Source organism: Pyrus communis, chromosome 11 (assembly GCF_041283825.1).
Source record: "Pyrus communis isolate YQ-2024b chromosome 11, ASM4128382v1, whole genome shotgun sequence".
NCBI classification, from domain to species: Eukaryota; Viridiplantae; Streptophyta; class Magnoliopsida; order Rosales; family Rosaceae; genus Pyrus; species Pyrus communis.
Window position 1 is genome coordinate 26,947,153 of NC_142575.1, and position 16,994 is coordinate 26,964,146.

General features: G+C 37.1%; 2 protein-coding genes across 2 annotated transcripts; both read right to left on the minus strand.

The window, feature by feature from the left end:
- Nucleotides 1-3,279: 3,279 nt before the first annotated feature.
- On the minus strand, nt 3,280-3,756 carry LOC137742843 (uncharacterized). The gene has a single exon (XM_068482791.2). The coding sequence runs from the start codon at nt 3,754-3,756 to the stop codon at nt 3,280-3,282; it is 477 nt and encodes a 158-aa protein (XP_068338892.2).
- A 336-nt stretch (nt 3,757-4,092) lies between these two features.
- On the minus strand, nt 4,093-6,462 carry LOC137743370 (uncharacterized). Its single transcript, XM_068483254.2, has 6 exons — nt 6,149-6,462; nt 6,005-6,055; nt 5,169-5,220; nt 5,036-5,094; nt 4,864-4,909; nt 4,093-4,411 (listed from the first exon to the last, which is right to left on the minus strand). Exons 1-6 carry the CDS (start codon nt 6,272-6,274, stop codon nt 4,269-4,271), a joined length of 477 nt encoding a protein of 158 aa, XP_068339355.1. The 5' UTR covers nt 6,275-6,462; the 3' UTR covers nt 4,093-4,268.
- Nucleotides 6,463-16,994: the final 10,532 nt, after the last annotated feature.

Below are 16,994 nucleotides of genomic sequence, written 5' to 3' on the forward strand. Positions count from 1 at the left end.
CAGGTGAAATAAATTGGGCAATGAGTATATATTGTCTTTTGCCAAGGTGAAATAAATTCGGCAATGAGTATATATTGTCTTTTTGTCAAAGAAGATTATATTCACATATCTCAAATTATTTTTCTCATATTTTTTTAATTTTTTAATATTTTTCTATCAAGTGTTAATGGTGTATAGAAAATATTAAAAAATTAAAAAAGTATGAAATAAGTAAAGTGAGATGTGTGAATATAATCTCTCTTTGCTAATTACCATAAAAGTTGTCGGTCTTGGTTGTTTGTTTCATATTTTTAAGTTGGAAGTTATTGTCAATCAATCTACCCTCTCCAAAAGTTTAAACCCTATGTGATGATGTTGTTGGGAGTATTAGTTACGCACATCAATATGGTCTCTGTAGAGGGACAACTTGTAATTTGCAACAACAGATGAAATATAGAAGAGAAAAAAAAGCATGGGATATATCATATATGTAAAACACGTAAGCATGCAATCTAGAGAAAAAAAAGCATGGGATATATCATATATGTAAAACACGTAAGCATGCAATCTTTTTTTTATGGTACATACTGTAGAATTATCAGAGAGACAGACTAATTAAAGACCCACTTCCAAGAACATCGATATTGTCCCTAACTTGATAATTACCACCAGCATAATCTGTCATGTGTGGGGTTTTATCATAAAACGCCTCGTATTAATTGAAGTCGAGTTAGGATATTGAAACTATTATTTCTCTTTTTCTATGGCCGATGTGGGAATCAACACGCCCCTTCATGCGGAACCCAATTAGTGGGTCATACATGGGAGTTCCACACATCGACAATCACGTGGAGCCAAGGGGACTCATCCCTACATGCGGTGCCAAGGGACCCATCATCATCCTGACCAAGGGCACCCACCTATCAGGTGGTAGTACGATACGAGGCCGCTCCCTGGCTCTAATACCATGTAGAATTATCAGAGAGACGGGCCAAGGGTTCACTTCCAACAACACTAATATTGTCTCCAACTTGGTAATTATCACATGCATAATCCGTCAGGTGTGGGTCACAATCTGACAGGTGTGGGTTTTATCACAAAAGGCCTCAGTATTAGTTGAAGTAAGTTTAGGATATTTAAACTCTTATTTTCTTAGAGATATGGTCAATTTGGGACATTTCAACACGCCCCCTCACGTGGGACCCAATTAGTAGGTCACACGTAGGAGTTCCACACATCGACAATCACATGGAGCCAAGAACAATTAGTGGGTCACACGTAGGAGTTCCACACATCGACAATCACGTGGAGCCAAGAGAACTCACCCTGTACGTAGGGTCAAGGGACTCACCATCATCGCGTGGGGCCAGGAGGATCCACCCATCATGTGGCAGTACGATACGGGCCCGCTCCCTAGCTTTGATACCATGTAGAATTATCAGAGAGAGGGGCCAAAGGCCCACTTCCAAGAACACCGATAATGTCCCCAACTCGGTAATTACAACCTGCACAATCCGTTAGGTGTGAGGTTTTATCACAAAAAGCCTCGATATTAATTGAAGTAGGGTTAGGATATTTATACTATTATTTCACTTTTTCTATGGCCAAGGTGGGATTCAACACAAACCACTGAGTGATCCGGATAAATCAACTATCAAATCTTGTATATTGGAATCTAGTAAATTTTTGCAACGGTGAGATCTTGCATAAAATATGTATCACTAAGAGTGTTTTACAATCCAGACGAATAATCATGACCTCTAATTTATAAGTTACATGGAAGCATAAGACGGGAAAAAAAAAAGTAAAAGAAGAATAAGAAGAAAAACATGAGATATATTTAAAACATGGAAGCATGACCTACAAGTGCAACAGGTTTTTAATTGGCATCATCGTAAATGTTGATAGAGATAGATTTGATATATAGCGTGGAAATGGTAGTATTCGGAGGGTGTAATATTTCACTGGTAAATTAGTAAATGTATGCACGGGGATGCAGTTATTCTTGGACAATAGAGGAAAATGTAGCGAGAGAAAACACTGGTAAACGATAGGTGTACAAAGATCCGAACCGAGGTTCTAGGCACCATCCCGTCCACAAGCAAAAATTTTCTTATGAAAAATTCGCTTTTCAGATGGGCGACGGGTTCATGGACTGGATCTGGTCTCCAACATGACGGAGAGGATATAGGTGCGGAAATATAGGATGTGGAGGACGAGAAGAGAAAATGGAGGGTGAGAAAAAAGGGCCTATTGGAATCACACGTTGAAAGAAAAGGGAAAAACATCCCGAAGAAAGAAGTGGGAGGAGAGGAAGGGTTGCCACCGATCCTAGGCCATAGCTAGCCTGATGGCTAGGGTTGGAATTTTGGTTTTGTCTTGAGAGAAACAGGGAAGGGAAAACACATAAGGAAGATTGTTTATCCCATACTCAATCCTCCACATTCTCATTCCTTCTAATCCCCATCCATTTTGCCCCTTAAAATCCTTATTTTGGATAGAAGTTTTAAAGGCGTTAGCAAAAAGGATCATTGCTCCACATTATAACTGATTTAGTGATCAATACTCACGGATTTTTAGTTCATAAACCAATGCTTCAATTGGAACAAAGTTCAAGGACTATTGCTCAAATTTTCTATATATAATAACTAAACAAAGGACTTATAGCTCAATTATTAAGGGTATTCACTTTTGCACTTTTTTTTAGTATATTGATATTTTTATACTAAGGGAAGGGGAAGTTTGGCTGAGCCACACAATCAACAGCTTAATTTGGTATCAAATTCGTCATTCACGAGATTCGAACCTAATACCTCTGATCACTTCTAAGCAAAGAAAAATACTATCAAACCATAGTACTGAGTGACATTCACTTTTGCACTTAAAAGTATCAAATTTGATTTCATTGTTCCTATTGTTGGTATAAAAAAATAAAAAAAAACAATAATAATAACAAGCTAATGCAATTCGGTTTGATGGAAAAATAGGTATATTGCAAAATTACTAGAGAAATGCTAAGGAGACTATCAAAGGTGGGAATCTCTACCACCTCATGCTTTTAACACAATATTTTATAATGTTAGCATACAAATTAACATTAAACTGTGAAGTAACATAAAGCTCACGAAAAGTCTTCTTTGCATTTTTCTCAAATTATGAATTCACCTTTAATAGGTATAGTGACTAGCCTTTTTTAACGACAAAGAGGATTTTTTTTTTTTTTTTTTTTTGTTTTTTTGTTTTTGGGGATAAAACATCGATAGATTCAATTAATCAAAAGAGGGGTAACAAAGTAGTCTGTTACAAGGACCCCTCCAAAATCATATCTGAGATGAGGTCATGGGGTTGCTCAAACCAGTTACAATCAGATCTCGAAATAAGATCAAAACGTGCTAGACGATGTGCCACACTGTTAGCTTGACGACGGACATGGGTAGAATAAACTCCAATGTTCGAAGCCATAAGTACCTTCAAGTCTTCAATAATAATCCCAACATCAGAGAGACGGGGAGAAGTATCTCGAAGGGCAGCAACAATTTCGAGCGAATCACACTCAAGAATGAAATTTTGAAAACCCATTTGCATCGCCAGTAACAAGCCCATCCTAGCTGCCTTGGCCTCCACAAGAAGAGAGGATACGAAATCTACCTCTGCAGCAGCCGCAGCCGCAGCCACAAAACGTCCCCTATCATTCCGAATAATGACACCCATACCTCCCTGCTTTGTGGTTTCGTTCCAAGCACCATCAACATTTGACATGGACAGATGCAGGACCATTAGACCCCGCAGGCAAAAAAGTCACTCGATTGAACTCCTGCTGCCACGAAGAAATGCGGCGGGAATTGATAATGTCAGGAGGTTCATTCGAGTCATTCCAAAGGCGATTGTTTCTTGCCCCCCAAATAGCCCATAAGATCATCAAACAAATAGAAAAGTTTGGGGTCCCCATGCAGCGACAAAGAGGCTTTTGGTAATAATAGTTGCATCTTTTCATCTTCGGATTCTTGAGGTCCCCATTGTACAAGTAGAGCGGCAAAAACCTCCAGGTTTTAACTCTACCGGCCTTATGTTTATGATGATGCTTACTGCTCAAAGCAATTACTTCGACGGTGGTTAGCATAATCCTTCATATGAGATTATGTGATATGATCATAAAAAAAATTACCAAAACTGTGGTCAATGATGTGAAACATCTTAACCATATACAAGTTCATGCATCTACAAGTACACGTATATAACATCAATTACAAAATTGTATCAGATTATTCGATATGTACACCTGCAAGAAATCATCTGACCCTTTCTTTCTGAGAGCGGGAAGCGTGAGCCTCTTCGATATATCGTGTGAGAAGTGAAATCCCGTAATGTGAGGCACTTGAGGTAGCATAATAGGATGTCACGGTGAGTTGAGCAAACTTTGGAAGTGCATAACCTGCAACATCCAATATAAACAGAGAATTGAAAAACATGCATCCAAGATTTTAAAGAAACGCTTAATTGCAACATCCCTTTTTCCGCATTCTTAACTACCCTCAAATTACACATGCATCGTGGTCTATGTAGAAAATGTCACATACTGATTTTTACAATATCCTAAGAACACCAAATGCGAATGAAACTAAGAACATCGGGTAAAAACTTCAGCTGAGTCTCAGATATTGAGGGAACATGGCTTAGTCTACTCTACATACACTTGGTACAACCAAACAAATCGAGAATCACATCTATTTTTAACATAAATTAGTCATTCCATGGCTGCTAAACAAGTGATCTGATTAATCAAAATAAAAACAGAAGAGCAACAACAAACAGAAATGCAAAAGCATTTATCATGTTCCAAAAATAGACTTCTTTTAACCTAGTGGAGAAAGGCCGGATTTTTACCTCCAAATGCAGCACTGGCACCCGAAAACAGTAGCAGTGGAGGAAGCTATGATTTAGAAGAAAATAACAAATGTGAGCTTAATTGTTGAACATAAAAATATAAATCTCTAATGACAAATGCCAATAAGTGCATTGCAGGATAAAAGGTGAATAACAAGAAGAAGAGATGTACCCCAACTAAGAAAGGAAGCCACTTTGGTCCCTTCAAGCGACTCTGAAGGTACGGGATCCCTGCAATCAAGTAACTCTAAGAAATCTGCACATGAAAGCATATACTTTGTAAAGACAATGGGAAACATATATACCTGTATTAAAGCTATGGATTGCACTAAGCATTCCTCCAATACCTGAGCCAGCCTATTCATACAAACAATAATGGAGAGGTTTAATCACTCATATAACAAGCTACGTCCAAATCACTATCATAAACATACACTCAAACATGATCTTTGTACAGCTCGACCCTAACAACACAACTGATATTGAGTTATATAATCTATCATATGAATCAACAATTAACAGGGGATGTATACCCAATCTTCAAGTTTGACAGCATTTTGTGATGCAGATTATATGATACAAATTCGGAGCTAACAACAACCAATTACATAATAACTAACAAAGAATCATTGTTAAGATCAAACAGTTCAATACCGAAATGATGTAAACATACACGCAAACATGATCCTCATACATAAACCTAGACCATTGATGCTAAGAACGCAACTGAAGTTGGGTTCTACTTCTACCCGATGAACCAACTATAAGCAAGTGGATTCATGCCCAATTCTTCAAGAATTTTGGCCCCTCACAGAGAGATTAAGTCGATATCAACAATATTTTGTAATGCAGATTATTATACGATTTCGGAGCTACCAACAACCAAGAACACATTAACTAACAAAAGATCATACTTATGATCTAAGACTTCAATACACAAATGATACAAATCTTAAATGTTCATAACTCATCGCTACACACATACACAAAAAATTAAAAAAAATAAATTAAAAAAACCTATGAAAAGAATCCTACTCCAAGTTCCCATATCAAAACAACGAAAATTCACAACGAAACCCAATTGCTACACAAAGAAATAAACTTTAGCTCAAATAGGTAGCTGAAAAAAAGAGAAACTTACAACAGCAGTGGCATCGTGAAGAACAGGAGTGATGGTCCATTCTCCTTTTTCCTGAACAGCAAACAAAACAGATTCAAATCAATTTCCAACTGTAAAATCCATTATATCAAATCACCAAACGAGTTAGGTTATGGGGGTTTGTACGGAATCGTGGTCAAGGAGAGAGAGGCAACGAGGGCAGCGAGGGGTGCCGAGGCCCGGATTCATGGTGGGATCGTGGTGCAGGTTCCCGCTCCTCAGCTTCTGTTCGTATACCTCTCGAGTCCCCATCGTCGGATTTTGATAAAAATGCTACCAATTTCAGAGAAATCGGCTGACGGAGGCGATGGTAACTCAATTGGCGGAGATGACGGCAGCCATGGAGGAGATGAATCACCGGAGAGGGGGGATGTGAAAAGATCGGGTGGGAGCGATGGAGGAGAAGAAGACGATGATGATGCGTGTGCCCTAACCTTGCTATTGAAAATTTTAGGTGCGACGGCAGCGTTTTAGTCGATGGGCTACGGTTGTCATCGTTGAGTGGGCAAATATCACAAGGGTTGGGCTCGGTTATAATTTTGGGCCACGCAAAAACCGTTATCACCTAGTGACCAAAAAAATTATGGTCAGTTATCGTTAAGTTTTTGGGAGTTTTAACGAAACACTTCTGGTACTGTTTACTTTAACTCTAGAAAGTCACTCCTGATATCATTCACTTACAACACTTTTTTGTCCTTTTCATTAAAACTCAAAGTGTTTAAGTCATTTTCATGAATTTTCCTTAAGTTTTAATATTAAAAGTTAGGGTCCAAATGGTGTCTGTGTAGTGCATCATTTTTACTCACTCTCTTTTTCGGGCCCCTTTGTGAACATAGGAATTGGATGGATGACTCACTCTCTCTTGAATGAGATGTCATCAGTCGGTTCAGACCTCCACTTAGTTTCACCCAAGCTTCATCTTGGTCATGGACAGATCATCTAGGTTCAGGTCCATAAGCAGTGACAATTGCCCTATGAAGACTCGCTTTCACTACGGCTCCAATGGGTTCCCTTAACCAAGCATCTACCTGTGAGTCGCCGACTCATTCTTCAACAGGCACGTGGTCAGAGCCCTGGGCTTCTTCCACTGCTTGGGAGCCTATGGTTTCATGTTCTATTTCACTCCCTAATGGGGGTTCTTTTCACCCTTCCTTCACGGTACTATTTCACTATCGGTCACCCAGGAGTATTTAGCCTTGCAAGGTGGTCCTTGCTAATTCACACAGGATTCCATGTGTCCTATGTTACTTGGGTTAGAGCGTAGGCTAGTGATGCTTTTGGCTACTGGACTCTCGCCATCTAGGGTGCGTCACTCCATCGCTTCACCTAGCAGCACGACGCTTGTATTACTCTCCCATACCTCGTTTTCACAGTTTAGGCTACTCCTATTTCGTTCGCCGCTACTACGAGAATCGCTTCTGCTTTCTTTTCCTCTGGCTACTAAGATGTTTCAATTCTCCAGGTTGTCTCTTGCCTGCCCATGGATTAAGCAACAGTTCGAAAGGTTAACCTATTTGGGAATCTTCGGATCTACGCTTATTTTCAACTCACTAAGCATTTCGTCGCTTACTACGCCCTTCCTCGTCTCTAGGTGCCTAGGTATCCACCATATGCCTTTCCTCATTTGAACCTCGCCCTTAACTTTATTTAAGGCTATACCATCCTCTAAGGTGCTACTAAATAGAAGGATCTTATCAACGTCCATGAATGATAAATCATAGCATAGATCGAACTGCCGAATCAGAAAAATTAGGCACTATCATATAGCTTTGTATCAGCTAAATTCGTGAGTTGGAGATAAGCGGACTCGAACCACTGACATCCGCCACATGGTAAACTACCACCTCTCAGTCCCCCGACTGATTCTACAATAGAGAATAACGATAGATAATAACTCCCCCATCCCCCCGAACACAGCTTACAACTTTCATCGTACTGTGCTCTCCAAAGAGCAACTCTTTTAAAAATCTCAAAAGGAAATGTGCTGAGTTGGAATCTCATTCTAACTAAGGATTCTTGTGGTTCCGGAGGATCTAGCCATAGGAGAACCAGGAATGGAGAGCTTTCCCCCCTTTTCCACCCAACTCTTTGGTCTTAAGAATGCTGGTTTTAAGAATGAGTGATTGGCCTTCTCCATCCCTTACTGCCCAACCAAAAAGCAGACAGCTAATGCGGTCCACTTATTGAACAAGGTTCTATGGTCGGTCCACGACCAACATACCATAAACCAAATATTGTATCTTAGATTCAATGGGATTCAAGAATCTATTCTTCGAAACATGGACAAGAGTTGTCTTATAGCGATTAGATTACATACACCTAGTTTGACCCCCTTTTTTTCTCTCCGCTAACCAATCTTTATTTTATGAATCTCGTTTTTTGTAAATCCTTAATCTACCATTTTTATTATCCCACAAGGATTGGTACAATCAATTTAAATGGAAGAATTTGTTAGGCCGAATCATTACATAGAAATACAGTATTTGATTGATTTAAATAATCTAAGGAACATGACATGTATAGGAACTACTGAAGGTACTAAAGAAACAAGAACAACCACTACTAATTCATCAACTAAAATATTTCTGAAAAGTCGAAAACTAAGCGATAAGGGTTTTGTGAAATCTTCTAAGATGTTAATGGGTAAAAGGATTGGAGTTGATTGAATGTATTAATTACCGAAATAACCTAATCCCTTTTTTGTAAGCCCCGCATAGAAATATGCTACTGAAGTGAGTAAACCTAAAGCAACTGTAGTATTTATACCATTTGTGGGTGCGGTTAACTCCCCATGAGGTAACTGTATGATTTTCCAAGGTAAAAGAGCCCCTGACCAATTCGAAACAAAAATAAATAGAAACATAGTTCCAATAAAGGGAACCCATGGACCATATTCTTCTCCGATCTGAGTTTTGCTCACGTCCCGAATGAATTCAAGGACATATTCAACGAAATTCTGATCGTCAATAGGAATGGTTTATGGATTACGAACGGCTATAATGGATGACCCTAATAAAATAGCAATTACGACCCAAGAAGTAATAAGTACTTGGGAATGGACTTGGAAACTTCCTATTTGCCAATAGAAATGTTGGCCTACCTCCACACCGGATATATCGTACAACCCTTTTAGTGTTTTGATCGAACATAATAGAACATTCATATTACCTTCTAAAAGAAATAGAACTTTTAAAGGAATTATTTTGATTCAACCATCGTGGTATACCAATTCGTTAACATACCACCAAGCCATTTTTTATTAACATAATGACACCAAGCCTTTATTGCAGCCTGTGCTACTGAATCAGCTGTTTTATTTTTGGTACCAACAATTGAGAATTGTTTTCCCTACTTGCTACATCAAAAACTAAATCACAAGCTTCTAATAAAAACTGAGCAATTCTAGTAAGATTTATAATATGAATAATACCTTTACGCTTTGCAGTGATATAAGGTGCCATTCTAGGATTCCATTCCCAAGTACCATGACCAAAATGAACTCCTGCTTCTATCATCTCTTCCAAATTGATGTTCCAATATCTTCTTGTCATTTCTGCCCACACTTCTTTTCTTCTCTTCTTTTTTTTTTTTTTTCCTTAAAAAAAAAAATAGATGAAGTACCCTGAAAATAGAAATAAATAATTGTTCCAATGGAACCTTCTCTTCTAACGGAAATTGGCCGTTGATACAGATCCAAACCATTCATTTCTTTTCATTCAGTATTATCTTTATTACTATAACCAAATCAAATGACCGTAAAAGGATGAATTCTCTCTTTCGAATCATTAAATCCCATAAAGGATAAATTCACTCTTAGGAATCCTAAAAATGATTGTTCTTATGTATCATGTAAATTCTTTTAAATGCAAAAGTAAAATAATTCTCTGTGGCGGAACAAAATATCTCTCATTTCCCAATCGAATAAATTCTTCTTTTTGGTTTCCAAATGAATGTTGTTATGTTGCCTTGAACGGTGCACTAATCCTTTGAATGCGGTACCAACATGTATCATCCCCCCTAGAACAACGTTTTCTTTCAAATCTTTCAACCAATCGATACGACCCAGAAGAGCGGCTTCTGCTAAAATTTGAGCAGTTTCTTGAAAACTCACTTCGGATATGAAACTTTGAGTATTTAGAGATGCTTTTGTTATTCCTAATAATATGGCTCGATAACAAATCGCTTCTTCCAAAGCGCGCCCCGTTCATTGAACTCGCGGCAATCCAATTAGTTCTTCGGGTGAAAAAACATTAGACATTCCAACTTCTGAAGCCAACACTTTTGATGTTATTTGACGTACAATAATTTCTATATGTCTATTATGGATCTGCACCCCCTGGGATCTATAAACCTTTTGGATCTTATTAACCAAAGAGATACGACTTTGCACTATAGTTAGCTCAGCGCCAATCATAAATCCCCAAGGAATTCCGAGAATTCTTGTTATACACTCGTTCCAACCCTCAACCCTCAACTCTCTTTTCTAGGTTCATCGATATTGAATCAATCAAACGCACCTCTAAAACATGTTCAACTTTTGGAAGACCCTGCGTTATATCACCAGATCTAGATTTTTCATATATAAATGTAACGAATGTATCTCCTTCGGAAAGGATTTCTCCTTAATGTCCATGAACAGTTGCTTCTGGAGTGACTAAATAGGGATTCACCAATCTTATTACTACAAAGTCAATTTGAACAATTATAACTTGCCCCAATTTTAGGTGTGATCCTTTTTTTTTGCTATACATAGATTTTCACAAATAAATTGCTCGAGGCTATTTATTGTGGATGTTCATCACAATAATTATGATTATAATTATGATGGAGAAAATGCCGATTCAAATTGAATGAATTCAAAAGTATGTTCGTATCGGAATTAGAAATTCTTTCGTTTTCATCCATTAAATAATATTGAAATGCTTGAGAAGTCTGTTTTAAATTGGCGAGTTGCAAATATTTAGTTAACGAAATCTGATTATGAGTTATTAAATGGTAAAATGAATAAAAATTATCAATTTGAGAGGTTGTTTCGAAAGGGCCTAACGAATTCGTAATTGGAATTAGAAGATCTTTTTAATTGATTCTTTTATCCATTGTAATATTTTAGATCGTTGAATGGACTCATTTGAAAACAATTGTATGATGACAAAATTATCAAAGATTAGGATTCTTTACTTCTATTCAACAACGTACGAAAAGTTCCTTGATTTTGGCTATGGCTAAATGGTTGTTGAATCCTTGCCTTGGAATAAATAGAATCAAATGGATTGATATTGGTATGATCCGACTTATTATCAGAGGTTAATCCTGAACCTACGGATCATTCCTTTTTCGGATATGCGAAGTATGAAATTTCACTAAGTTAATTCTTAGGAAATCTTGAATCAAACCATTTGCACTTACTTCAATAAAGGAAGAATGGGCCTCCTCAATAGAAGAATTTTTTTTTTCTTGGTCCCAGTTCAATAGTAAACAGGTCCGAACTAATTGAATACTTGTGCCAGAAATTCCCAGAATTGGTTTACCATTTCCATAAAGTATATAATTTACAACTCTAAGTTCTAGATTATCCCTTTCCCGCAATGGATCCTGGGGGAAAAGTGTTTCTAAATTTATACCATCCGCTATTTCATATATGATTAAGGGTCGAACCAAAACAAAATACTTTTTTCTTGGTGGGTGTGATCCATTGGACATAAATCCAATTTTTCAATTTTTTTTATTCCATAGATTTTTTTTATCGTTCCCTGGTGGTATCAAGATGTCGTTGTGCCGGAATATCTTATCCTTCTCTCCAGGAAAATGGATATCTCTAGAAAATATTTTTAGTTCAATCCTTTTTTTTTCTCTCCATTCGAACCAATATGCCTACTCGATTTCTTGTATTTAAAGTGATTCGTGTATCTATCCCAATGATACTATTGTTCCGTATCATTATGGATGAAGACTCGGGTAAAATATGCATTTCCTCGGGAATGAAAAAATATCGATCTACTTTCGTTTGATATTTTGGCTTAAATTCTTTAACTCCCTGATACTTAGTTAAATCCTCTTTTTTGAGGATTGAATGCAACCATATGGTTCCATATTTAGTAATTCCCGAACTCTTTCTTATGTATTAAGGATCATCGAAATAAGCAAGAATACTATTTCTACAAAAAATACCATTTATGGGTATTTCAATCGAAATACCGGGACGGGGCATTAGTTCTTTCTCTCGTTCTTGAATTGATTGGAATGGAATGATGAATCTATTTATTCACCTCTTTGTCAATGAAAAAAAAACATCATAATTATCATGGAGAATAGTAGGAAGTATGAGATTACAAAGACCTGTATATATGATCGATTAAATTCTGAATAATCATGAATATTACTTTCCTTTTTACTAGAAAGATTTAACTGTTGTGTTTCACTTGATCATTATTTATTGTATTTACTGAAAGGCTAGAAATATATCTTCCTTCAGTGGAAAGAGAATGAACATTCGTTTGATCTTGATCCTTGTGGAGTGAAAAAAGGGACTGCACTAGATCTGCACGAACCTCCTGATAATATCCACAAATTACTTGTTTTTGATAAAAGATGTACATCACTATACGTAAATTCCGGTGCATGGTATACATCAGTACTCCAGTACATTTCTCCCTCTGAATCATAATAAATATGTTTTCGAACCCTCAATTTAAAATTTAAAGTATATGCTCCTGTGCAAATTTTAGCTATCACTTGTTCTGATTCTATGTATTGATCATTTTGAACTAAAATCAAACTTTTGGGTAGAATAGTCACGTTATGTATAAGATTTTCACTCTCAATAGTTACATACAATTTTATATAACATAGAAAAGTAGGGTGCCTATGACGTGTACACGTGGGATGAACCAAATCCTCATTGAATTTTATTTTTCCTTTAGAAGGGGCTCGTACATGTTCTGCAGTACCTCATGTGAACACTCCACTGATATGAAAAGTTCTTAATGTTAGTTGAGTGCTCCGTTCTCCAACAGATTGACTTGCAATAATACCTACAGCTTCTCCCAATTCGACTAGGTTGCCATTAGTGGGGCTCTTGCCATAACATAAGTGGCAGATCCAAAATGTACTCTTACAAGTAAAGGGGGTTTGGATAGATATTTGTTGTGTTTGAAAGGTTATGAATCCAGTGACAAGTCCAATCCCAATATCTTGATTTCGAACGGCAATGTATCGTGGGCCTATATATATATATATATATATATATATATATATATATATATATATATATATATATATCGTCTGCTAATACACGACCAATCTATGTTTGTATAAAAATTCTATCTGGAATCATCCCATTTTAAGGACTCACATAAATGTCTCGTATGGTGCCGTAATCTGTTCTACGTACAACAAGGTGTTGAACTACTTCAACAAGTCTGCCTGTAAGATATCCAGCATCCGATGTTCGTGCAGCAGTATCCACAACCTTTTTTCGGGCTCCGTAACAAGAAATGATATATTTTGTTAAAGATAGTCCTTCACGTAAATTACTTTGAATAGGTAAATCAATCATTTGTCCTTGTGGATCTGACATTAACCCTCTCATACCTACTAATTGGTGTACTTGGGATGCATTCCCTCTAGCTCCTCGAAAAGGACATCATATGAACTGGATTAAAGGGGTTAGTCATCCTAAATTAGGATTCATTTCTTGTAGCATACCATATCTCGATAGATTGGCGTAATTTTTCTACCGTGTGTACATTTCCATAATGATGGTGTTTTTGCAAAATAAAACTTTGTTGTTCAGCGTCTTGGACTAGCCACCCCTTAGAAAGTATTGTTAAAAGATCATCAATTCCAAATGACATGGATGTAGCAATGGCTGGTCGGAACCTTATAGTTTTTACTTGATCCAGGATGTGTGATGTATATGCCATTCCAAAGTGATCTATTAATTTACTAATAAGTCGTTTAATAGTAGTTCCATCTATCACTTTATTGCGAAAGACCAGATTGGCCCGTTCTGCCATAAGTACCTCCCTATTCCGCTGAGTGGGGTTTGACAAGGGGTTTGAGTTAATGATTAGAAAACTTCCTTTTCTCGATCTTGATTCACATAGAAATTCATGAACTATAGTCCTAGTGAACTGGAGAGTCCCAAAATGACACAGGTGTCATAAAATTACTTAGTTTAGATACCATATGATTAGGTACCATATGAGTAGGCTCAGTAAAACCCTTGGATAGCTTCTTCAATTTCTTGATAAAGAGAAATATGACCAACTATGGTTCGAACGTATATATGAATATTTCTTTTATACTTCTTACTATTAGATTCATAGTGAACTTCGATGGGAGTTCCTCTTGAAGTAATAACACGTTGATCTAGTTGCCACCAGAGCCACAAAGGGCTATCTAAATTGATTATTTTCTACCAATTAGCTACAATTGTATCACTCCACCTTTGTCATATATTCCATACATCACATTGAATAAGTATCATATTTATGGAATACGATTCACTTTCAAGATGCCTTGGTGGTGAAATGGTAGACACGCGAGACTCAAAATCTCGTGCTAAAAAACGTGGAGGTTCGACTCCTCTTCAAGGCATAATATTGAATATTGAGAATGCTCATTGACTTGGAATAAGTTCGACAACTCTTGGTGATCTTCTCTATCTAATGAACGGGGAGTCTGCTTTGAAATCGTCTGCCCTGCACCCACCCCTCGAGTATATGCTTCAACAAGAATCACACAAGGGTAGATTGATACAATAGAAACCTCCGGTAAAATGCCCACTTGTAATCAAGCAGATAAAGTACATTACATAGTCCGGTATAGGGATTGGCGACTTACCCATTTAGCGACTTTGGCACTGGACGTTCCAAAAAATATGTACTATTAGGTTGGGTGAATTGAATTCAATAATAAACGTATGTTAGCATTCCAACTTTCCTTCTCCTTTCAGGGCCTATTCGAAAGAGAATCCAGTACTTCTTGGTCGTGAATATCTGAATAGGACGAACCGCCCCGTGGATACCTTTGCTTTGGAACAAAACAATTCGAATTAGACGATCAACTGGAATGTGTATTATCCATATAGGGAATCTTTGAATTGAGAAGATTCGTCGACTTGAGACGAAGAGAAATGTCTATCTATTTTATTTAGTTATTCAGTTAAACCAATGAGTAGTTATTGTAGCAGATAAAAACAATCATTTCGTCCGACATGCGTATTTTTTATTTTCCAATGGATTTACATCCTTTATTAATGGAATTTTTTTGATGTAGTGAGTAATAGCTCTGGTGTTTCGTTGTTCAAGAATTCTTATTTAGGCAGTTCATACCATCTAAACATAATGTTGTGATCTAAGATTTCAATTCTTCCATGTTTCAGCAGTAGTTAGTATATTGTTCCATAGAGCTAAGTTCCAAAATATGGAAGAAACAGTTGTTTCCATGACTCTACCGCCCAGTCAATTTTGTTCCACATAATCCCTGTTTCATGGCCACATATTTTTTCGGCCAAGGAATGGGAAACCTTTCTCTAGTTACATGAATCCAATTTTCATTTCATCCAAGAAAAGCTATATTTTTCTCAACAATGTCTTTGTCATTTGATCCAATAGCATTCTGTTAGATAGGAACATCTTTGATAAATACTGATAACTCTCAGATGGAGTATTAGAACGAAAAAAATCCATTAGATAATGAACTACTGGTTCTAAGCCATCTCTGGCAATGAATTAACAATTCGAAGTACCTTTCTTGCGTATTCTTGATAAACCAGCGTTTATATATAGATGTAGGAAAATCCGTTTGGGAAGTAAGAAGCCCCTTTGACATCTCTTCATCTGCAAAGAATTCTCGATGTGAAAATACAGGCTGATCTTTGAATAGGAAAAAGAGTGGATCTGCATGGTCTCAAATGAATTAGCTTATTCGAAAAAAGCCTTGTTCTTTGAAAGATCTATCTTATGTCTGGTACTACATGGTTCCACTCTGCAATAACTCCAAATCATTCTCTTAAAGCCCATCCTCTTCATCATAAATGATCCGTTTGCCTCGAAATAACCTGACCCAATAGGGAAATCCCAATTCATTGGGCCTTTCGATACAATCAAATAGAAAGCCCTAAGGGCGCCATATTCTAAAAGCCCAAACTATGTGATTGAATAAATCATCCTCTATCCGTTACGGGTCAAGGACTTATTCCCCTTCTTCAAACTCCGATTCATATTGTTCATAGAGAAATCTCTGATCAACGATAGAACAAGATCTATTTTGCATCATATCTAAGGGATTCCTTGGTTCGGGCCAAAGAAGCAAGGTCACTCGATCATTATCAAACTGACTGCAATATTTTTCTATCCGTGAGGATCCCACCAGAGTGTCTACTACTTCTAATAGGCCATAAGCTAGATTATAATCATTCTCAATGAGTCTATAAGAAGAGATTCCATTTTTTTCATCGGGTTGGGGTAGAGACCAAAGGTCTTGAGCGACCGATCCGGCAGAACAATTCAAAAGATAAAGAAGTATCGTTAATTTGTTCATGCTCGTTCCAAGTTCAAAGTACCATTTGTACAAATAAGAATCCCCTTCGTTACATGATTTCTTCTTCATATAAATAGATATAGGATCTATGGAGCAATTACTTAGAAGTACATTTTGTGCAACAACCCTTCCTATTTGATAGAAAAAGATCCCATGATCTTGAACTGAACTTACTTGGGATCACAAATCCTAAGTTTGTCTATGAAGAGCAGATCTAATTATATTAGTGTCTCTAATTGATTTCTTCTGTGTAATATTAATCGATAGGGCCTCATTGGTAAGTGCCACAAGATCTCGTACATTGGAAGCCATGGTTATGGACCCGAATCCATTAATATGGAACATTTTATTTTCCAAGTGAAATCCCCTAGTATATGAAAGAGCGAAAAAGTGCTTTTGTTGTTGTGAAATAAGAAGCCTTTGTATC